General features: G+C 39.8%; 1 protein-coding gene across 2 annotated transcripts in view; it reads right to left on the bottom strand.

The window, feature by feature from the left end:
* The window catches only part of Zcwpw2 (zinc finger CW-type and PWWP domain containing 2), a 128902-nt gene that overhangs the window by 38496 nt on the left and 66484 nt on the right, over positions 1-23922 (bottom strand). Inside the window, exon 5 of one of the 2 annotated variants that reach the window (XM_048424003.3) lies at positions 19518-19564. The exons of the other annotated variant lie outside the window; for it this stretch is intronic. Within the exon in view, the coding sequence (XP_048279960.3) occupies positions 19518-19564 (47 nt within the window). The remainder of the gene's footprint in view (positions 1-19517; positions 19565-23922) is intronic. 2 annotated transcript variants of the gene reach the window in all.

Below are 23922 nucleotides of genomic sequence, written 5' to 3'. Positions count from 1 at the left end.
CTTCACCTGGCGATGGATGGAGATAGAGACAGAGACCCACATTGGAGCACTGGACTCAGCTCCCTAGGTCCAAATGAGGAGCAGAAGGAGGGAGACCGTGAGCAAGGAAGTCAGGATCACGAGGGGTGTGTCCACCCACTGAGACAGTGGGACTGATCTAATGTGAGCTCACCAAGGCCAGCTGGACAGGGAGTGATGGAGCACGTGATCAAAATGGACACTCTGAACATGGCTGGCAATGAAGGCTGACCGAGAAGCCAAGGACAATGGCACTGTGTTTTTATTCTACTGCATTGACTGACTTTGTGGGAGCCTGGTTTGTTTGGATGCTCACCTTTATAGACCTGTATGGAGGTGGGAGACCTTGGACTTCCCATGGAGCAGAAAACCCTGACTGCTCTTAAGAGTAGAGAGGGAGGGGGAGGTGGGGAGGGAGAGGGAAAAGGGAGGCAGGGAAGAGATGGAAATTCTTAATAAATAAATAAATAAATAAATAAATAATAAAAAGAATTTGGCAATGTTCCTTCTGTTTCTATTATGTGGAACTATTTGAGGAGTATTGGTATTAGTTCTTTGAAAATCTTGTAAAATTCTGAGCTAAAACCATCTAGTCCTGGACTTTTTTTGACTGGGAGACTTTTGATGACTGTTTCTATTTCTTTAGCAGTTATAGGTCTGTTTAATTTGCTTATCTAGTCTTGATTTAATTTCGGTAAGTAATATTTATTTTCTTTAAGTTTTCCAATTTTGTGGAGTACAGGTTTTCAAAATATGACCTGATGATTCTCTGTATTTCCTCCATGTCTGTTGTTATGCCCCCCTTTTCATTTCTTGTCAGCTGCAGCCAACTCTAGTTTGTGATGAAAATGCTTAGGAGTGAGAACTGCCAGGGCAGCAAAGCCCAGATGATGATGTTCGTGGTGAAGAATTAGATTCAGATGATGAAGAAACAGAAGACAATCTAAATCTCAAACCACAGATCAGGAAAGGCAGGCGGCAGATATTTTGTCAGTTAATGCACCACCTCACTGAAAACCACAAGATATGGAAGGAAATCAGAGAAGAAGAAGAAAGGCGTAAAGCTGAGGGGAACAAACTACAGGTGGAGAGTACCTCCTTACCTCAAGCAGATGAGATTCAGGTCATTGAAGAAGCAGATGAAGAGGAAGAGCAAATGTTTGAATAGAAGAAAGCTTGTTTTGAAGAAGCCTGGGGTCTGGTGCCCGGGGTTAGCAGTCATTAACCGACCATTCCCATGCGGACAGGCCTTAATACTGTGAGAGAATACTTACTGCCATGAGCAGAAATAACTCAGAAAGGCTACAATAAATTCCTTTTTGTATTAGGCAGAGGTTTGTTTTCTCGACCCCAAAACAAAGACATAAAAGATATATTTGGAAATACAAAATGAATCCTGTTTTCATAAAAAGCATTTGGTCACTTCGAAAGCTGAGGTCTCTTGAATTTCCCGTTTTAGCCTTCCCTCGCCATGAAAAGTAAAGAGCTGACTGCCCAGCAAAGCAGCATCATGACCAACTGTTTACACCCAGCGAAGGCTTGGAGGAAAGGCTCTGCAACAATTTCTGATTTTGTTTATTTAGATATTCTCTCTCTGCCTTTTGGTTAATTTGGATAAAGGTTTGTCTATTTTGTTGATTCTCAAAGAACAAACTCTTTGTCTCATCAATTCTTTGTATTGTTTACTTTGTTTTTATTTTGTTGATTTCAGCTCTCAACTTGATTATTTCCTGCCATCTAGTTCTCTGGGGTGAGTTTGCTTCTTTTTGTTCTAATGTTTTCAAATGTTCTGTTAATTCACTACTCTATGATTTTTCCAGCTTCTTTATGTAGGCCTTTAGTGCAATGTACTTTCCTCTTAACATTGCTTTCATTGTGTTCTACAAATTTGGGTATGTTGTGTGGTCATTTTAATTAACTTTTGTGAAGTCTTTAATTTCTCCCTTTATTTCTTCCTTGACCCATTGATGATTCAGGTAGCACTGTTTAATTTCCATATGTTTGTGGCCCCTTGATCTCTTAACACAGTGTTACCAGTTGGGGACAAAATGTTCAAACATATGAGCCAATGGGAACATAACACATGCAGACTCTAAACTGAACTAAGTATTTGTTCCATGTCCCATTCTGTGTCTAGCTGGGCACCCCAGAATCCCAATCTCAGTGTGAGCACTGGCCCTTGTTATTACTTCCCATGAGCCCCTTGGTCACTCCGATATCTAGCTTATGTCTGAAAGAGAAATCCCTTCAAATTTTATTTTGAAATGATAATTCTCCATGTGGAGGAAGATTAAATCAAATCACATGTCAGCAATTATTTACCAATTGAATTTTCCAGTTACTCAAACATTATTTTACACTAGGCAAGGCTCTAAATTTTATTGCCTTTGTTTATTAAATAGAACTGAAGAAACTTAAACTTAAAAATTTAGTGTGGTGGTTCTGAGGGTAGAATTATAGTTTCCAAGGCTATTGTAACCAAAGTTGGTAAAGCAACAGAAGTTTGGTAGTTTGGTTCTACAGGATACAACTTCTTCTCCATTGAGGGTACTTTACCATTACATTTAAACATTACCTAATCCTAGATCATACAGTCTCAAGACCTTTCCTGTAATTATATCTACCAAAACCCTTACTCCAAATTAGGTCCCATTCTGATGCTCTAGGAGAACATGTCTTTGGAGGTCTCTATTCAAGACACTATAAATGTAGGAGGAGGGCCCACTTGTTCATCCCAGCCGTCTGACTAGCTTATGCCCGAAATAACCACACAGATACTGTATTAATTAAATCACTGCTTGGCTCATTAGCTCTAGCTTCTTATTGGCTAACACATCTTAATTTAACACATTTCTATTACTCTGTATATCACCACAAGGTCATGGTTTACCAGCAAAGTTTCAGCACATCTATCTCTGGCAGCAGATCCATGGCATCCCCTGACTCTGCCCTTCTTTCTCCCAGCATTCAGTACCATCTTCCCCGACTACCTAAGTTCTGTCCTATCAACAGACCAAGGCAGTTTCTTTATTCATTAACCAAGAAAGGCAACACACAGACAGAAGGACCTCCCACACCATATAAATAAAAACTGAAATATTTATGTTTTCCATCTCTTCTAATTCTGTACCCACTATTGGACTGCTAGTCTTCCTGTCGTACACACTAGTGACACTCAGAGTAAAGGACACAACGACACTGAGGGTAGCAACACCACAGAGCTTGTTACAAGTACAAATCTCAAACCCATTTTTGGCCTACTGACTCAGAAGCCCTGTTTAAATAAGCGCTTAAAGACTCAAAAAAAAAAGTCACCCACTAAAATGCAATAGTATGTAAGTGCCAATGACTTGAAGCAAACCAAAGTATTAATTCTTTTCTTGCTGTATATAAAAACAATGAAATATATACATACACATATGTATATATCATAAATATATAGGCATGTTTATGTGTATATATGGATAAAGAACATGGGTCATATTCTGAAAGAGAAAAAAACCCAAATACATTTATATATGTACATATACACATATATCCACAGATACACAACTAGATTTGTTAACTAGAATGGCAAATGGCAGAATTGCCTTCAAATTCCAACTGGAAGAAAACCCTTACAAACTGTGCTTACAGTAACTTTATATGCTCTGCCCCAACACTGTCCATCTCCCTGAGTCAGCAGACATCTAAATGAAAATGTGTCATGTTTCAAACAACAGGAACGCATTTGCTAGCTGCCTTAAGTCTGAAGGTGTAAAGCCTAGATCTCATGTTCTGTCCTTATAGGAGGCATAAGTATGTATCACAAGCTTCTCTTAGGGGTAATTGTCAGTCAGTAATCACTAAAGAGCTAGTTACCTTGACAAACTTTCCAAAGGTGCATCTGCATACTTCGAATAATGTAGACAAACTCTTTGCTCAAAGATATCTTACAAATGTTTGCAAAGCTAGCATGCCCATTTCCCTTTGGAAAAGATGCCAAAGAGGACTGCATGGAGAAAGGATAAAAACCAGCTTCTGCAGCAGATATAAATGATGGTCACAGCTGAACCCAAGTATCTGAAGGGCACAGCTAATACTTTCCAATCTAGACAGACTACTCTCATCATTTCCTTGATAGGGAAGAGGCCTGAAATGCTCACTTGCTGTCCCTAGTTTGGATGCCGCTCTTTTAAAACATATGATTCTATTGTTTCTAACATATACATTACTCATTTAAAACATATGATTCTATTGTTCCTAACATATACATTACTCATTTAAAACATATGATTCTATTGTTTCTAACATATACATTACTCATTTAAAACATATGATTCTATTGTTTCTAACATATACATTACTCATCAATTATCATATGCTAGCCGGCATTCCCATAACATCTGGACAGAGACAGAGCCCACCGCTTGGCAGTGTGCCTCCTGCATACCTCTCTGCACTTGAAGCTAAGCTCCACAGGTTTCCTTGGTGAGGGGTCTTACCAGACAGAACACTAGAATGTGCAGCCAAACAGTGATCAGAGGCACAGAAGGAAATCTCTAAAAACAGAAGCTGGCTACCAGTCCCACCTTGAACAGAAGCCATAAAGGATTTTCTATTAGCACCTCCGACTGTGGCTAAGGGTGAGACTGGAGTAAAACTTCAAGGGGCGCTGACTCAGTGTTTCACTCAGAGATTTTAAAGCCTTGCATTTAAAATTTTTAGAATGTCTATTCAGGGACTGAATGCAAAAATTCAGGGTGGCTTTTCATTCGTATTTCCCTCATATCTATAAAACACTTAGGAATGCTAAGCGCTAACCCCAACAATGCATCCAGGGAAGAAAAAAGAGCCACGGCAGCTGGCTTTGTGGCACAGCTGCTCGGCTGACAGTGGAGTCAGAGATCAGATTATCTGACCTCTAGGTGGAGGTTCTATGGAAATCCAAGTCAGCTGCAACACTTCCTGTTTCTGTTCAGTTTTTTTTTTTTCTAAAACCACTGGTCATTTCAGCAATGGATGTTGGGAGAGAGGCAAGATGTTGGCAGAGGACATTTTTTTCCTAGGGAAACTTCCTGAAATCTACATATTTAAACCGAGTTGTTAAAACCTGATGTACAGAAAACATTTAAAGGCTATAGTACAATATTATATTTTTACAAACAAAAAAAAGAATATTCAGAGTGTCACTATGTGTCTAACTATTTTTTCTCCTATTAACCTGAACAGTAAGAATACTTAGTGATTCCTCAACTTATGGAGATCACCATCAAGTATTTTAAACCCAAAACCCAGCTTAATATTTACAAACTTTCTTTTTGTAAAGGAATAGACAGAATCCTACCAATTACACTATAAAAAGACATAGGATAAAATACTTCACACCCAACTCTCTGATAAGTTAAGAGAGGACACCCTCCCATAAACTTATGGGAGAAAAGACAGGACATGATTCCCTGTGGTCTGGTGACTGTGTTCTCCAGTGTACACTGGTGTAGGAACTTCTGCTGTGTACTTTACATGGGAAAATTATTTTTTCAACATTTGAAGACCTTAGCGATATAAATAAAAAGAAAGCTAAATGATACCTCAAAGTCACTGGTAGACTTATACAGAAGCCAAATGGTTATAAACCATAATATATTATAAACATGAATTCTGTCAGTTCTATTAATTCTGACCGACACTGAACATTAGTTGCTACAATTGAGCACAGAAAGATTATTTAATATCTAGGGATATAGCTATGATCTATGAAACATAAGCTCATTACTCAAATTTTTACTTTATGTTATACGAATAGCCGTTACTGATTTTGGTTTTGATGAAGCTGAAGAAGGGGTGGTGAATAGAAGTCTCCCCAACAGACAAATTAAAATTATTTTCTACCAACAGCTGGTTCAAGCCATGGATGGAAAACCCATGCTAAATTTTATTAATTTACTCAAATTATAAGTGAATTAATCTTAAATAAATCTTTAAATGAATATTATACAGAGAAGAACAAAAGTAAAGAAAAAGTTATTCTTTAAAAAAAATAAGAAAGTTGTTCTTATTATGAAGGTGACTTTCAAAAATAATGCCTTCTTATTAGTATAAGGACCAAAACAGTTTTACAGACAGGATCTGGTGTAGACCTGGCTGACCTCAAACTCACTAAGTGGCCAAGGATAGTCTTGAACTCCTGATCCTCGTGCCCCGCCCCCTCCCTTTGGCAGTGCTGGGAATTGAATCCAGGGCTTCAGGCATGCTAGGCAAACACTCTACCACCTGAGCTTCATCCTCAGTGCCAAGGTTGAAAGCAGTTCTTAAAACATAAAATTACTGTTGGCTGAACATTAATTTCTTTTTTTCATAGGCCAGATCTGCAGAACTAAACCCTGGACTTTCTCAACTAAAGTACTGCCCTAAAACAAACCTCAGTTTAAGACAAATAAAATGCATCTCCATCTCCATTTCCTGTAGCATTCCTCATATGAGCAACCTGGTCCACAGACGGCAGCACAACAGCCTGAGGAAGAAACCGCCCCTTATAGTCAGCTACTGCCACAAACCCTTTTCATCTGTGAACTTCAAGAATGGCTTGGCCCTTATGCTTACTAACTGCCACCTGTCTCCAGGGGAGAAAACAGGAATTTTCACCATTTGCTGCCCCACTGCCCAGCTCCTCTCGGCTCAATCCACCCTTTCCAGCCACCCAAAGAGAACTACAAGGAAGTGAGAACCATGGTCTGAAAGTCAAATGTAAAGGTTTAAAATGTGTAAAAGAACCCAAGAAGAAATTTTTAAGATTTTTAATTAGCAAATATCATCATTGAAACCGGCGTGGATACTTTGAGGCAGGGAATTTTGCCTGCCCTCATAACTGGGCCCTAGAAGGCTTTGGAATTTGGGAGTAATTAGCATACTGTCTAATCTTAATACTTTATTATTTTATAGATTTCCTATAGGCAAGTCATGCATCTTGCGAACTTAACCAAGTTTGGTTATTGAGGCACTAACAGTATCTTGTCCACAACTACTCCTCTGGAAGGCTGTGAACATGGACTGATGGTGCTGTGGACAATGACTGAGGGCTGCATTTGCCGTGAGAGCTTCACTGATGATTTTGAGTGTCAAGAACACAATTTTCTAATAATATATGTTTGTTTTTATGTGTTTAGAAAAAGTGCATATCAAACATGCACACTTCTGCTTTAAAACTCCCACAGAGAAACTGTCTGGAGTAAAGGGCCAGTCTCCACTTTGACTGGGGTAGTGGCTGGTAGAGTTTCCACCTGAAAGGTTCCCCACAAGTTCTTGTCTTCAAGACTCAGCTCCAGCTCATGGTTTAATTTTGAAGGCAATGGAGCCTTTAGGAAGTAGAGCCCAGTTGGAGTGGGCCTTTGAGGGTAGAAACTGCCTGGGGTTCTATAACACCACCTTAGCTTCCTGTTGATCACCAGTGTACAAGGTAGGGTTCTACACCACCCCTTTAGCTTCCTGTTGATCACAGTGTACAAGGTGGGGTTCTACACCACCCCTTTAGCTTCCTGTTGGTCACCAGTGGACAAGCAGGGGTTCTACACCACCCCCTCAGCTTCCTGTTGGTCACAGGTGAACAAGATGGGGTCCTACACCACCCCTCAGGTTCCTGTTGGTCACAGGTGAACAAGATGGGGTTCTATACCACGCCTCAGCTTCCTGTTGGTCAAGCCTCCCTGGACAGAGCAGCATATTCTGCGCCATCACCCCTGATACAATGGAGTAACAGTAAATCTTCTCTTCTTTAAGATATTCCTGACACAGACAACCAACACAGTCCTTAGATAGATGCAGTTTTATCTGTATGTTTCATTGTGTTATAATCCAATAAAAATTAAAAATATATTTAAAATTAATCAAAGGTTAGGAAAAATTTCTGAGTGACCATTTTTGTATTCTGAGTTCCTGCACCAGCCCTAAAGAACAGATCAAACCAGCAGCTGTAGCATCACTTGTGAGAGCAGTCATACAGCACACTGAAGAAACCTGCTTTGCCTAACCACACAAGGAAGGAAACTGGGGAGTCTGGGGCAGCCCAGACTAATGGGATCATTCTGTCACACAAAGATGACACGCTGGCTGGCTCAGGGATCAGTAATGAAAGACAATTAGATCTTCAAACTCAATTTGATAAAAATTTGTTCTTGAACAACTAAGAGAAAACTAAAGTAAGCAATAATCCAGACTAATATAGTGACAGGACACATCAATTAGCCACGCTGAGGAAACAATGATCCCTGGGAAAGTGCACCAAGGAAAACAAGAAGGAAGTGACTGAGGTGTAAAAGCTGACTGTGTGCACAGGCTCACTGACTGAGCTTGCTGCTCTTCTGGAGACCTCCCTCTGGCTGGGACTGGATGTCAGCAGTGGGGACTAGTCTTGAATCTTGTCTCTGGGAGGAACTGCACAGAAAGCTAAGTAAATGTAGTGGGTTGTAGTGCACAGATTCCACATTAACAACCATGAACTTAGCAGTCCCATGCAGGGCTAGGCATCTAGTCATCCAGTGTTCCAGGCTGTCCTACTAACCAGACTGAAATTAACCGAGTGTCTGATTGTCAGAAAGAACTGTAATAGGTTTGGGAAATTCTCTTCATCAGGAAATGCATGTCCTAAATTATTCCATTATACACGTATCACAAGAGAATGGTCATTAGCTTTTATTTTTCAAATGATGCAAGTTAAATTCTTGACATTAATAAGAATTAGGAGAAAAAGGCCCACATACAAGATGTCTGTGTATAAACAAAAAGGAAAGAAAAGGCAAGGGTTTGTAGGGATATATTATTTGTGATCTAACAAGTAAAGCTTGCCTGAGGATCAGAGTGCAGAGCTAGCCATATGCCTTTAATCCCAGTGCTAGGGCGGTGGAGACCGGAGTGATATGGTTGGGCAGAGGGAGAATTATAAGGCGGGAGGAGACAGGAGCTCAAGGCATTCAATCTGAGGATTCAAAGAGGCAGGATCTTGCCTATTCAGCCTGAGCATTCGGAGAGGTAAGAACTCTAGTGGCTGGCTGCTCTGTCTCTCTGATCTCTCAGTTTTCACCCCCTGGTATCTGGCTCCGAGGTTTTATTTAATAAGACTAATTACAATTGCACTACATGGATTGGGGGATAAAGTGAAAAGGAAATCCTTTCCAACCAGTGAAACTTAGCTGGCATCAAGCTAATTAGGGATGGAAGACTGTTCGCTGGAAACTAGAGAAGGCTGAATGAGACAAGCTAGTTTCTACATGAGTGGGTCTTGAACAATAAATACAGTCTTCATAATTAACACATAAGGTTTTTCTACAACACCAATCAACATCTCAATAGTATTCCTCTGACCAAATAATTCTTGGCAAAATAATTTTAAGGTTCATCTGAAAAGTCAACAGGCAAGAATAATAAAAGTTTTTGAAAGACCGATGTAATAAAGGGTCACTAGTTCGCATATCAAAGAAAAGACAGAGAATAAAGCAGTTTGGAACTTTCTTAATGAATATAAAGAGTAGATATGGAAGTAGATATTTTAACACATCAAATGCCTTGTCTTAAAGGAAGACGTGCGCCAGTCATAGGGTGTGGGGAATGGACAGACTGCTTACAATCCAGTGACAGCACTGGGAGAGCTGATTAGGAAGCTGCAGGGAGTGTTTTGTACCCTGTGCTCCCATAGCATGTGAACACAAACTCACTTTCCCTCAGCAGCTCGTATCTATAAAGCCTTACCCTCATTCAAAGCACTATACAGTGGAGCAACACAGTCAGAGAAACTGTTCTGCAATACTTTTATTCTCACGTAAAAAGAAACTGGGAGGTCAGAGAATTAAGCAGCAAATATTGGCTCACACTGTTAGAAAGTGATAAGCCTTGGAATTTGTAACTCACAGTCTAACTCTAGATGCCACTCTCAACCTTCCCACTATATTATCCCCAATACATTTTTAATAGTATAATAATCAAAATAGAAAGCACACATGTCCACATACAAATGTTTACTATCTACACTTCTAGGGATAAAGGAAAAGCATGTGGTATAACAGAGCAAAATTTGAGGAAAAGTGAATAGCTTTATTACTAATATCTAGACAGTTCATGTAAATTTGTAAAAAAAAAAATACTAAGAAGTCAAAAGCAACTAACTTTGGAGAAATACAAGTTAGAACAACAAAATATGACTAAACTGGCAAAACCATCTTTGTTCTGCTGTGGCATTTGCTGGTGAGAAAGAAGAACATGCCATGTCTCCAGGAGTCTCTCTAACTGTCCGACATGGGGCATGAGAGGAAGCTGTACTGAAGTGCCTCTTCGCTGCGGCTAGAGCAACAGAGGAACCGCGAAGTCAAGCACAAACTTTAGTGTGTGTAAGTGAAGGGGCAATATTTTACAAGAGGTCACAAAACCTGAAGACTCCAAGACAAAAAAAATACCGGAAACACTTTGGTGAACAACTGAAAACCTTGTAACACACTGATAAACTACTGATAACTAGTGAGTGAGTCCATGTTTACAAATCAATTAGGAATAACAAATGATGAGGAGGGGAAGTGAGTAAAGATATGGACAAAGTCTTCTGAAGGAATATAATGTCTAATAAATATATGAAAAATAAGTAATGATAATTAAAATGGAAATGACAGTGACAGAGATGATATTTGAAATATATAAAGTCAGCCAGAGTTTGAGAAAGAAGTACTCAGGACCAGTGAGATGGGTCAGTGTGTAAGGCTGCTCACTGCCACCAGAGAGATGGGCCAGTGAGTAAAGAAGCTCACTGAGGACTTGAGTTGGATCCATTTGACTGTGTGGTTAAAAATGTTATAGTATGTTGAGTAAAGCAAATCTTTCAGTAATTTCAAGAATAATATGTTTAGTCCGTATTAGTTTATCTTTCCATAATAACACTTGTAAATACTTTGTTGATGTATTATAAGAAGCTTCAGTACTATTTTATGAGTATACTAAGTAACTACATTTTGAAGTTTGCCCATCCACAAGTCAGTCCAAACATTAGGCACGTCATGCACAGTCTGTTCCGGGCACTTCAGTGTATCTAATGCTCCAGGTTTTCCTCAACAAACTTACTTATGTTTTTTAAAACTAATATAACCTAAAGTACCTGAAAAAATTCCTACTATCTCCCATTTTGCTTGAACTAGTATTTCTTCTTTGCTTGCCTGTGATTTATGCTTTTATAAAGGTGAGTTTCTAAGAAAAATAAAAATTTGAAAAGCTGTCAACAGACAAAAATGGCATTTTTTTCTGGGTCTAACTTGTAAAAAGCAGATGAATGGAAAAGGCCTGGGCTGAGCCTCTGGAGTCGTGGGGATGGGACCCAGTGAGACCTGGGAGCTGTCACAGACACCTGTGCGCCTCAGCCTCAACATCATAAGATTTCTCCATCTGGCTCTCTCTCCTGCAAAGCCATCCCAGCTTTCTGCCTGGAACCCATACCCTCCCCTCTCCTTTTTTCGGGGCTTAAATTCCTCCATCTCAGCCGGGGTGGGAACCACGGGCCAGGTCAGTAGGTGAGTGCAAAGGGACTGGAGTCCCTTTGTTCAGATAGCCGGCCTGCAGCAAGCCAAGACTGCAGGCAGGGGCACCTCTGACCAGCGAGGGGCTCTGATCCTGTGGAGGGGTAAGTGTATTGTTCCTGACCGCCACACAAGGCCGGTTAGGGAACACACAATATTCCCGCCACCCTTATCTCCCTGACTACTCCAAAGGGGCAGCTTCCCCAGCTAATCCCTCTCTCCTGCAACACCATCCCAGCTTTCTGCCTGGAACCCATACCCTCCCCTCTCCCTTTTTCGGGGCTTAAATTCCTCCATCTCAGCCGGGGTGGGCACCGCGGGACGTACAGGCGGTGAGTACAAAGGGACGGAAATCCCTTTGTTCTAATAGCCTGCCTGCAGCAAGCTAAGGCTGCAGGCAAAGTGATTCCTGGATAGCAAGGGGCACTAATTCAGTAGCAAAAGACCCAGCGGAGGGAAGAGTCATTGGAGAGCATCTGAAGGAAGAGATGGGCAGGCGCCAAGGCAAGAATTCCTCCAACAATCTGAAAAACAACACGAAAACACCAGATCTCAGCGATCTTATGACAGAAGGACTTGAACACCCTATACCGGAAGAAGTGGAAAACAGTGTCATTATAAAAGCAATAGAGTCTCTTAAACAGGGTATGAATAACTCACTTAAAGAAATAGAAGACAAATATAACAAAAAGATGGAAGAAATGAGTAAAGAAATGGAAGACAAATATAACAAAAAGTTTGAAGAAATAAGTAAATTCGTAAATGATACAGTGGGAAACCAAGAAAAAACAATCAAACAGGTAATGGAATCAGTTCAAGAATTGAAAACTGAAATGGAGGCAGTGAAGAAAACACAAACCGAGGACCGGCTGGATATGGAAAATCTAGGTAAACAAACAGAGACTTCAGGAACAAGCATAACCAATAGAATACAAGAGATAGAAGAACGAATCTCAGATTATGAAGACACCATAGAGAAAATAAATGCCCTGACCAAAGAAAACAGCAAATCCAACAAATTCTCATCACAAAACATTCAGGAAATATGGGACATAATAAAAAAACCAAATCTAAGAATAATAGGAGTAGAAGAAGGAGAAGAATTGCAGACCAAAGGTCCAGAAAATATATTCAACAAAATTATAGAAGAAAACTTTCCCATCCTAAAGAGTGATATTCCTATGAAGGTGCAAGAAGCATACAGAACACCGAATAGACTGGATCAGAAAAAAACATCCCCTCGCCATATAATAATCAAAACACAAAGCATTCAGATTAAAGAAAGGATATTAAGAGCTGCAAAGGAAAAAGGTCAAGTAACTTATAAAGGTAAACCTATCAGACTTACACCAGACTTCTCTATAGAAACCATGAAAGCCAGAAGGTCCTGGATAGAGGTACTGCAGAAACTAAGGGACCATGGATGCAAGCCCAGATTAATATACCCAGCCAAGCTTTCATTCACTATCAACGGAGAAAACAAAATATTCCAGGATAAAAACAAATTTAAACAATACGTAACTACTAATCCAGCCTTACAGAGAATATTAGAAGGAAAATTACATCCCAAGGAATCCAACATTGCCAACACTGACTACAATAACTCAGACATCTAGCGACCCTTCACTAGCACAGCTCAAAGAAGGAAAACACATACACTCTACTACCCCCCCCCAAAAAAAATGACTCGAGTCAACAACCACTGGTCATTAATATCTCTTAATATCAATGGACTCAATTCACCTATAAAGAGGCACAGACTTAGAGATTGGATACGAAAACAGGATCCAACATTCTGCTGTTTACAAGAAACACACCTCAACCACAAAGACAGACACCTACTCAGAGTAAAGGGTTGGGAAAAGGTTTTCCAAGCAAATGGACCTAAGAAACAAGCGGGTGTGGCCATTCTAATATCTAACAAAATCGACTTCAAACTAAAATCAATCAGAAGAGATGGAGATGGACATTTCATACTCATAACAGGAACAACTCATCAGGAAGAAGTCTCAATCCTGAATATCTATGCCCCTAATATAAAGGCACCCACTTATGTAAAACAAACTCTTCTAGAACTCAAGGCAGTCATCAAACCACACACGCTAATAGTAGGAGACTTCAACACTCCTCTCTCACCAATGGACAGGTCAATCAGACAGAAACCAAACAGAGAATTAAGAGATTTATTGGAGGTATTGAATCAAATGGACTTAACAGACATCTATAGAACACTCAACCCAAATAGGAAAGAATATACCTTCTTCTCTGCAGTTCATGGAACCTTCTCGAAGATTGACCACATACTCGGTAACAAAGCAAACTTCCACAGATACAAAAAAATATTAGTAACCACCTGTGTCTTGTCAGATCACCATGGATTAAAATTGGAATTCAACAACAATGCTAACCCCAGGAAGTCAACAAACTCATGGAAGTTGAACAGTCAACTACTAAATCACCCCTGGGTCAAGGACGAAATTAAGAAAGAAATTAAAGACTTCCTTGAATTTAATGAAAACAAAGACACAACATACTCAAACCTATGGGACACTATGAAAGCAGTGCTAAGAGGAAAGTTCATAGCAATAGGTGCCCAAATAAAGAAAACGGAGAAAGCACACATTGGAGACCTAACAGCACACTTGAAAGCTCTAGAAAAAAAAAGAAGCTGATTCACCCAGGAGGAGTAGAAGACTGGAAATAATCAAACTGAGGGCTGAAATCAACAAAATAGAAACACAGAAAACAATCCAAAGAATCAATGAAGCAAAAAGCTGGTTCTTGGAGAAAATCAACAAGATTGACAAACCCCTATCCAAACTAATCAAACGGCAGAGAAAGAACGTGCAAATTAATAGGATCAGAAATGAAAAGGGGGACATAACCACAGACACAGAGGAAATTCAGAGAATCATTAGATCTTACTACGAAAGTTTATATGCCACAAAGTTGGAAAATGTAAAAGAAATGGACATTTTTTTAGATAAGTACCATATACCAAAGTTGAACCAAGAACAGGTGAACAATCTAAATAGACCTGTTAGTCGCGAAGAATTAGAAGCTGTTATCAAAAATCTCCCTACCAAAAAAAGCCCAGGACCAGATGGTTTCAATGCAGAATTCTACCAGAACTTCCAGGAAGAGCTAATACCTATACTCCTTAACGTATTCCACAATATAGAAACAGAAGAGTCATTGCCTAACTCCTTTTATGAAGCTACAGTTACCCTAATACCAAAACCACACAAAGACACAACCAAGAAAGAGAATTACAGGCCAATCTCACTCATGAACATCGACGCGAAAATTCTCAATAAAATACTGGCAAACCGTATCCAAGAGCACATTAGAAAAATTATCCATTATGATCAAGTCGGCTTCATTCCAGAGATGCAGGGCTGGTTCAACATTCGCAAATCTATCAATGTAATCCATCATATAAATAAACTGAAAGAAAAAAACCATATGATCATCTCACTAGATGCTGAAAAAGCATTTGACAAAATTCAACACCCATTTATGATAAAGGTGTTGGAGAGACTGGGGATACAAGGATCATACCTAAATATAATAAAAGCAATATACAGCAAGCCGACAGCTAACATCAAACTGAATGGAGAGAAACTCAAAGCCTTTCCACTAAAATCAGGAACATGACAGGGCTGTCCACTCTCTCCATACCTCTTCAATATAGTGCTTGAAGTTCTAGCAATAGCAATAAGACAACATAAGGAGATCAAGGGGATTCGTATTGGAAAGGATGAAGTCAAACTTTCGTTATTTGCTGACGATATGATAGTTTACATAAGTGACCCAAAAAACTCTACCAAAGAACTCCTACAGCTGATAAACACCTTTAGTAACATGGCAGGATACAAGATCAACTCCAAAAAATCAGTGGCCTTCCTATACACAAAGGATAAAGAAGCAGAGAGGGAAATCAGAGAAACATCACCTTTCATGATAGCCACAAATAGCATAAAATACCTTGGGGTTACTCTAACCAAGGAAGTGAAAGACCTATTTGACAAAAACTTTAAGTCTTTGAAGAAAGAAATTGAGGAGGATACCAGAAAATGGAAAGACCTCCCCTGCTCTTGGATTGGGAGAATCAACATAGTAAAAATGGCAATTCTACCAAAAGCAATCTATAGATTCAATGCAATCCCCATCAAAATCCCATCAAACTTCTTCACAGACCTTGAGAGAACAATAATCAAGTTTATATGGCAAAACAAAAAACCCAGGATAGCCAAAACAATCTTATACAATAAAGGAACTTCAGGAGGCATTACCATCCCTGACTTCAAACTCTATTATAGAGCTACAGTATTGAAAACAGCTTGGTATTGGCATAAGAACAGAGAAATCGACCTTTGGAATCGAATAGAAGACCCGGATATTAACCCACAAACCTATGAGCACCTAATTTTTGACAAGGGAGCTAAAGGTATACAATGGAAGAAGGAAAGCATCTTTAACAAATGGTGCTGGCATAACTGGATGTCAACCTGTAAAAAAATTAAAGTAGATCCATATCTATCACCATGCACAAAAATCAAGTCCAAATGGATTAAAGACATCAACATTAATCCGTCCACTTTGAACCTGATAGAAGAGAAAGTGGGAAGTAGTCTACAAGATATAGGCACAGGAGGCCTCTTCCTAAGTAGGACCCGAGCAGCACAGACAATAAGAGAAACAATGAATAAATGGGATCTACTGAAATTGAGAAGCTTCTGTAAAGCAAAGGACACTGTCAGTAAGACAAAAAGGCTGCCTTCTGACTGGGAGAAGATCTTCACCAACCCCTCATCAGACAAAGGTCTGATCTCCAAAATATACAAAGAACTCAAGAAACTAGGCACTAAAACTCTAATTAACCCAATTAAAAAATGGGGTACTGAACTTAACAGAGAATTCACAACAGATGAACTTCGAATGGCCAGAAGACACTTAAGGTCATGCTCAACCTCCTTAGCGATCAGGGAAATGCAAATCAAAACCACTTTGAGATACCATCTTACACCGGTCAGAATAGCTAAAGTCAAAAACACCAACGATAGCCTATGCTGGAGAGGATGTGGGGTGAGGGGAACACTCATCCATTGTTGGTGGGAATGCAAACTCGTGCAGCCACTGTGGAAATCAGTGTGGCGGTTTCTCAGGAAACTGGGAGTCAACCTCCCTCAGGACCCAGCAATTCCACTCTTGGGAATATACCCTAAAGATTCCCTAACATACTACAAAAGCATTTGTTCTACTATGTTCATAGCAGCACTATTTGTAATAGCCAGAACCTGGAAACAGCCTAGGTGCCCCTCAATAGAAGAATGGTTAAAAAAGGTGTGGAACATATACACATTAGAGTTTTACTCAGCGGTAAAAAACAATGACATCTTGAATTTTGCATGCAAATGGATGGAAATAGAAAACGCTTTACTGAGTGAGGTGAGCCAGACCCAAAAAGAGGAACACGGTATGTATTCACTCATTAGTGGATTCTAACCATAATTAAAGGTCTTTGAGCCTATTATTCGTGATCCTAGAGAAGCTAAATAAGAAGATGAACCTGATGAAGATTATTTACCTATCCACCAGGAGGTAGGAAATAGACAAGAGTCCCAGGTAACCTCGGGTGCATGGGGGGGTGGGAGGGTTGTTGGAAGGGGAGAGGGTTAGAGAGAAGGGAGTAGGGGAGGAATGGGGAAAGCTCGATGGCCTGGGATGGGGGGGGGAGGGAGGGAGGATGAATATGGGATCAGGGAAGAATATATTTCAACTAAGGGAGTCATTTTAGGGTTTACAGGAGAATTGACTATATATGGGATCCCAGGTCCAAGGAGAGATCCCCCAGACTGTTCTCTGGACAGAGGAGAGGGTGCCTGAATCGGCCGTGGCCCATAACCATACTGATGTATATTTTGCTTGTCACCACAGATCCTTCATCTGGCGAAGGACAGCGATACAGTCGGAGACCCACATTGGAGCACCGGACTGAGCCCCCTGAGGTCCAAATGAGGAACAGAAGGAGGAAGAACATGAAAAACGAAATCAGTACTGCGAGGGATGCTATCACCCACTGATACAATGGAAAGGATCTAATGAGAGTTTACCAAGGCCAGTTGGACTGGGACTGAACGAGGAAGTGATCTAACCAGATTCTCGGAATTTGACCGGATTCTTTGAATGTGGCTGGCCTGAAGTCTTTCTGAAAAGCCAATGACTATGACACTGGGACCTGTTTCCTCTACATATACTGGATTTTGGGGATCAAGTCAGTTTGGACACTCACCTCCTGGACCTGGAGGGAGGGGGGAGGAACTTGAACTTCCCACAGGGCAGGAAACCCTGACTGCCCTAAGGGACGAAGAGGGAGGAAGAGAGGGAGTGGGGGGAGTGGGAGGGTGTTGGGAAGAGGGGCGGAAATGGAAACTTTTATAATTTAATAAAATTTACTTTAAAATAAAATAAAATAAACCTGTAAAAAAAAAAAAGATTTCTCCATCTGAATGGGCCTGAGAAGGAGCCCATGCCTACCTATTTCAAAAGGCTTGAGAAGCAAAAGAAGTAGGCACATTATACACTCATCCTAAGTACTGGGCGAGCACACTGCATCGTGACCATGCAGTAGCAGATGACTGAGCAGAGGAAGTTTTTACCTGGTATCATGGGAAATACCCCTGGTCAGTCCTGTACAGGGGAGTCTCCAGCATGAAACTAGCCAGAGGCCTAGCCAGAGCCCAGCTTGCAATCCTCATCATGAAAAGTGTACGGAGGAGTCAGAGCAGTGAATAAAGCAGGAACTGACTCATGTTTGGACTTTCAAGACACACATTACATTTTTCTCTTGGTTTGCTTTTGCCATTTTTATTAATAATTTTTACTTTTATAAAATTTAATATTTTAAACTTACAAACAGGTAAAATCATCACACACTAAAATTAACGAGACCCAAAGTCTATACAACTGAATGATCTTCTAGACAGTTAGAATAGGCATTCTGAACAGAAGCTGTAGAGCCTTACATTAAATTTTATATTTTCAGTAACAATTATGTTTTATATACTTATCCATGTTCTCAAGACATTTTACTAGTTAGTTGGATGAAATAATGTGTTTCATTATGACATTTACATTCGTATTTATAATGAGTAGCATTTTTCTGACTCTAATGCTGTCCTTCTGGGGGACAATGGTAAGTGGAAACGATACATAGGAATAGTTAATGTCTTTATAACTTTTTATTCTATATGTGAATTAGAAGACACTGAAATAACTAATTCTGTCCACACTATGCAGTGGCAAGGCTGCACTGCCTTGCACAGTCTGCAGAGCCCCACGGTACACACAGGGTCTGTCCTGGACTCTGAGAGAAAACCAATGCACTACATGACCAAGTGTATGCGATAAGTACTCTCTTTCCACGTCAGTGATTTCCTATAATGGGACACTCTCACAAGAATGTCACTATCTTAATTATATTTTGCACAGTAAATAGAGTTTGATATTATTCCACATATAATATTCAAAATAATGTGTTAATGTTTTAAAATATATTTTTAAATGTACTTGGCTTTAAAGCTTCCATTAAAATACTCTATCCAGAACTTTAGTTACTCAATGTTGTTCTCTAAAGTTTAATCACCATATTAAACTATAAACTTGAATTGCTTAAACTTTCTAGGAGAAATTAATTTTCTCATGTGATACAGTAACACAATATATATAAACACTGCTATAAGTTTATGTGAAATATGACTTAAATAAAAGTACTTGCTTCCTTGTCCATCTGTATTTTTATTGCCCTAATTCTAAAATCAATGGAAATCATCACAAATATTGTTTATGGTCAGCCTAAGAAAGCAAATACATATTCAACCAAACTTCAGAATAAAAATCAGATTACATATAATGCAATTTGCTTTTCTTTAAAAAGCAGAATTTGAAGTTAACTTTGAAGCACAGTCTTACCCTTTTCCTGGCCACCACAGCAGCTTTGGCACCTGCTTTGGTTCTATCTGCAAAATAATATAATATGTCTACTTTAAAAAAGAACTCAACTTCCTCCTGTTCAAATAGATGTGTGAAAATGAAACTACAATTTTCTACTTTTTCACACATTAGTAAGAAGACTGTTTTCAGTGGCCCTCTTAAGTAAATACTAATAAATTCACCTCCTCAGTCATCCAAAAGCCATAAGGTCAAGAAGAAACTCTTATCTGATTTTAGTAGTTAGCATCAAGTCTGCCTAATTTCTGGCTCCTGGTGAGTCTATGTATTCTGGAGTACATAGACTCTAGAGTTAAGACTATGGTATCTCTACTTGCACACCTGTCATTTGCTGGACACTGGATAAGAACATCACATAAACTGTACTGCTTCGTTGAATCTATATAACATGGTAGAGCATGTGGTCCATCTTCCTTGTACAAATAAGGAAACTGACACTCCAGCACACTGCCTGTGGTTGTACTGATAGAGCATACCCCTTTGATTGCAAGCCCCTTGTCTGTCCAAGGTGTCTGCTGCCTCCATTTGAGACCACTGAGGTACCAACACTGCCTCAGATAAGATTCCACAAGAGTGTGGACATTGGTACCATTTCTCAGACTGAATCTTTAGTAACCACCTAGTTCATGGAAAATATTCCAGGGTATTATTTTGGTATTACAATATATGCATGTGCATATGTTGATAAAACCTGACTATGTGGCCACTGGTAGGTTACCTGCACCCAGTGGATGGTCCACATGCATTTATGGGCAGCACTAATTGGACACAGTGATTGTTGGAAGAAAACTTGTTAAAGAGGGAGATGTTGGGACATACTGGGGTAGTGGAAGGGGAAACAGGGAAGGTATGTGTCATATATCATTGTACACATGTATGAAGTTACCAAAGAGTAGTAAGAACGGACAGAAAACAAATGCCCAGGGAAGTGTGTTATTGTATTCATACTTACCACTGGCTTCCACATGTGTAGCATCCTCTTTCTTTCCTGTATCTCCCTAACACTTAAGATAACCCTCCTTCAAAAAAAAATCATTTTTCTTCATTCAGGTCTACACAGACTATTCAACATTGCCAGTGATTCCTCCAACTCAGAGAAATCACCACTTCTTTTCTGATATTCTGCATATGTCTAAACACTATGTAAGGCTGCAATAGCTGTCAAAGTTAATAATAAAGATTCATATGCAGTGGTTGTTTAATATCATCCATGACCTCAGTAAACTGTGACTCTGAGCTTCTTTAAATGTGGCAGCTAAAGGTACCTTCTTCCAAAGACAAAAGACAGGCCAGTTTCTGGTCATGTACACAAGGAATTTAAAAGTTACCACCACATCTCAAGTTAAGAGCTAAACTGAAAATCCATAATTAGATTCATCAAAGAAGAGTGGTTCTTGGGGCACATTTCTGCTCCCCAATCTGAGGAAACAGATCAATGTAGAGAATTATGATTTACCTGAGCAGAAACATTTGACCCGTATGTTACATGACAACAGTCTAAGGGTAAGAAAAATCTGAACCTTAATTGGCACACCCCTGGAGATTAAATGTGGACAAACCTGTGAAACAAAATCCATCATGGGCAAGGTAGGAGATCTGGAAGGCTTCTGTGAGTTCTTCCTCCTGGAGAGCCCCCAAGTTCTCATGGGGATGCTGGAGAAAACTCACCCAGACATCTGGCAGATGTTCTTACTGAGATTTGCCCACAAAAGCATCTAATTTGCTACTGTCCAATGAACTGGAATTTTTTCCAAGCCTTATTCATTTGGGGGAAGTAACTACACAACTGCAGCCCCAGCAGCTGTCCTTTGGCACTTCAGTGCATGACAAAGAAAAACATGGGGAGGGGTCTTGTCAAGTTCACAGCCTAAAATCAAGACCTAATACTAAGACTAGAGGATGCTCCTCAACCCTGCATCTTAGCACTGTCCAGCTGACTAAAAGCTGAACCTACAGTCCGTTATCCAGTACACCACGCCACCTTTCAATAAAAATTCATAGGTCATGCTAAAAGTAAAACAACTAACAACTTTAAAGAGAGCAAGAAATGGATGTGTAGACAGGCAGGCAGAAAGAACCTGTATGGCAGGTGTGGTAGACCTATCCGATGGTTAATGTGAATTAATTATGATTATCATGCTAAGAAACCTAATGTTAAGAGCCAAATAACAGCAAAACAGACAGGATATGCAAAGAAACAGGAAACTTCTGAGAGTTAAAAAAATGCTAAAGGGTGGAAGACAGGGCAACAGGATGAAGAATGTCTTTGTTGCCTCATCAGTAAAAGGATGCAGCCTGGGAGATGAAGCTCTAGGCTTGAGACTATATTAAGGGAAACTGACCAAAATGAAGACAGACAAGAAATAAAAAAGGAAGGGAAGGGAGGAAGGAAGAGATGGTGAGGAGAGAGAAGTAAGAAAGGTGAGGTGCTGGGCATGGTGCTGCACTCCTAAACTCCCACATTTGGAGGCTAAGGCTGGAAGATTGGCATGTAAATAAATAACCAAAGGTCAAAAGACCTGAAAAGACACCAGCAAAGAAAACCAAAGAGCAAATATGCATGTGACAGTACTGAGCACCAGTGATAACCAGGACCCACACATGGGGTGGCAGCCCCTTGGAGAATGTCAATGTAACACAATGCTGAGAGAATGCAGAACAACAGGGATCCTCAGTCACTGCTAACACAATGTTGGAAATCAGCACATCTCCAACACAGTATTGCAACCACACTTCTAAGTGTTTACTAGAAGGAGCTGAAACTTCATGGCCACGCAAAAATAACATTAATCAGTAATTACTTAGACTTGAAGCAATCCAGAGGTTCCTAGGTAGATGAATGGTGGAAACTGTGGTATGAATAGGAGTAGAACATTACTCTGCACTAAAAAGGAAAAGAATATAGACTCATGCAAAGATGAAACAAGTGTATATTACTATAGGAAAGAAGTCGATGCAGAAGGAAGGTTTATTTATGATTCCAATCATGAGACATTCAGGAAAAGGCAAAGCTATGAAGACAGTGGTAGGAAAAGTTGCTGAGTGTTGGCAGGGAGAAGAGATGAACAGCTGGGACACCAGGATTTTTAAGGCCATGAAATACTGTCCGCAATAGGACGACAATGGGTGTGTATAGCATGAATAATAAAAACTCAGATCAGATATTGGGGTTCAACCACACACACACAGAATAATCAACTTTTCAAGTTCATTAAAAGAATTACTAAACTGGAGTATTAGTCAAATAAAACAAACAACAAAAGCGGCAACTAAGGCAGAACTTTAATCTGAGTCCTATATACACATCATCTAATAACCATGCCCATTTTAATAAAAAAGCCACATCAAAACAATTGCTGCAGGTTAAACACAGACTATGTATTTAAAGTAATTAGTTCTAGGCTGGAGTATGAAACTATCAGAAAAAAGCCTCCAAGCTGCCTCTAAGCTGCTTACCTATAGTGAAATATCTAAATGTTGGCTAACCTCTGAAAGCTATTTTTGGATACAATAAGAAGCTAAATACTATACACAACTCCATGCTGGATGCTAAGCATACTCAGAGGTTAAATCAATCTTTTCCAAGCTGAAACTGCAGGTTTAGAATAGCAATCCTGTGTTGGTGAGGACATAACCCATAGATACCTGTCTCTACCTCCTGCACTATCTACTTCAAGGACAAAAATGAAGTCCTGAGGTCATGGCTCTCAAAAGTCATGGCTCTCAGTCAAAAAGGCTGAATTACATCAAATTCTACATATAAACGTCATGAGACTTTTAGTCAAAAGACTTTTAGCACTTTTGCTACAGAACCAACCAGAAAATTATTGTTCTTGAGGCTCTCTGGATAGGGGAAATGTCAAAGAACAGGACACAAGCTGCCCAGCATACTGATGACCAAGACAGTCCATACCACCAAGAAAGCAAGTCAGTGCTAGTGGAAAAGACATAATCCCCTCCAGCTAAGTGACTATATTACTTACATGAAATATTTCAAAGCCTGTTGTGGTTGAACAATAAAACTGGCTGCACATGGATAGAGCTGCACTGTGACAAGACAGAGCTGAACCCGTGCTGCTAACACATGGCATTTCAATACAAAGGAGTCACGTCTGTAGTGCTCAGGGTCTCTTCTGGCCCGAGAGCAACCAGAGCAACACTACTTGCCATTTGTGTTTTTCTCAAATCAAAAGCTTCCCATACAAATTTACCAAGAATATACATTAAACTTTTCAATGAGGAAAAAACTCTTAACTATTGCTGTAGGGCTCAGTTGAAGGTCAGATCTTTTCACAAAGGACCCTGCTTTCAAACTTAAGGTATTAGACATAAGGCTGTGTGGGGTATAAAATTACTGCAATCACTG

This window comes from Myodes glareolus, chromosome 4 (genome assembly GCF_982192425.1).
Source record: "Myodes glareolus chromosome 4, mMyoGla1.1, whole genome shotgun sequence".
Classification (NCBI taxonomy): Eukaryota; Metazoa; Chordata; class Mammalia; order Rodentia; family Cricetidae; genus Myodes; species Myodes glareolus.
Note: the sequence above shows the minus strand (reverse complement) of the source record. Positions and strands in the feature narration are given on the sequence as shown.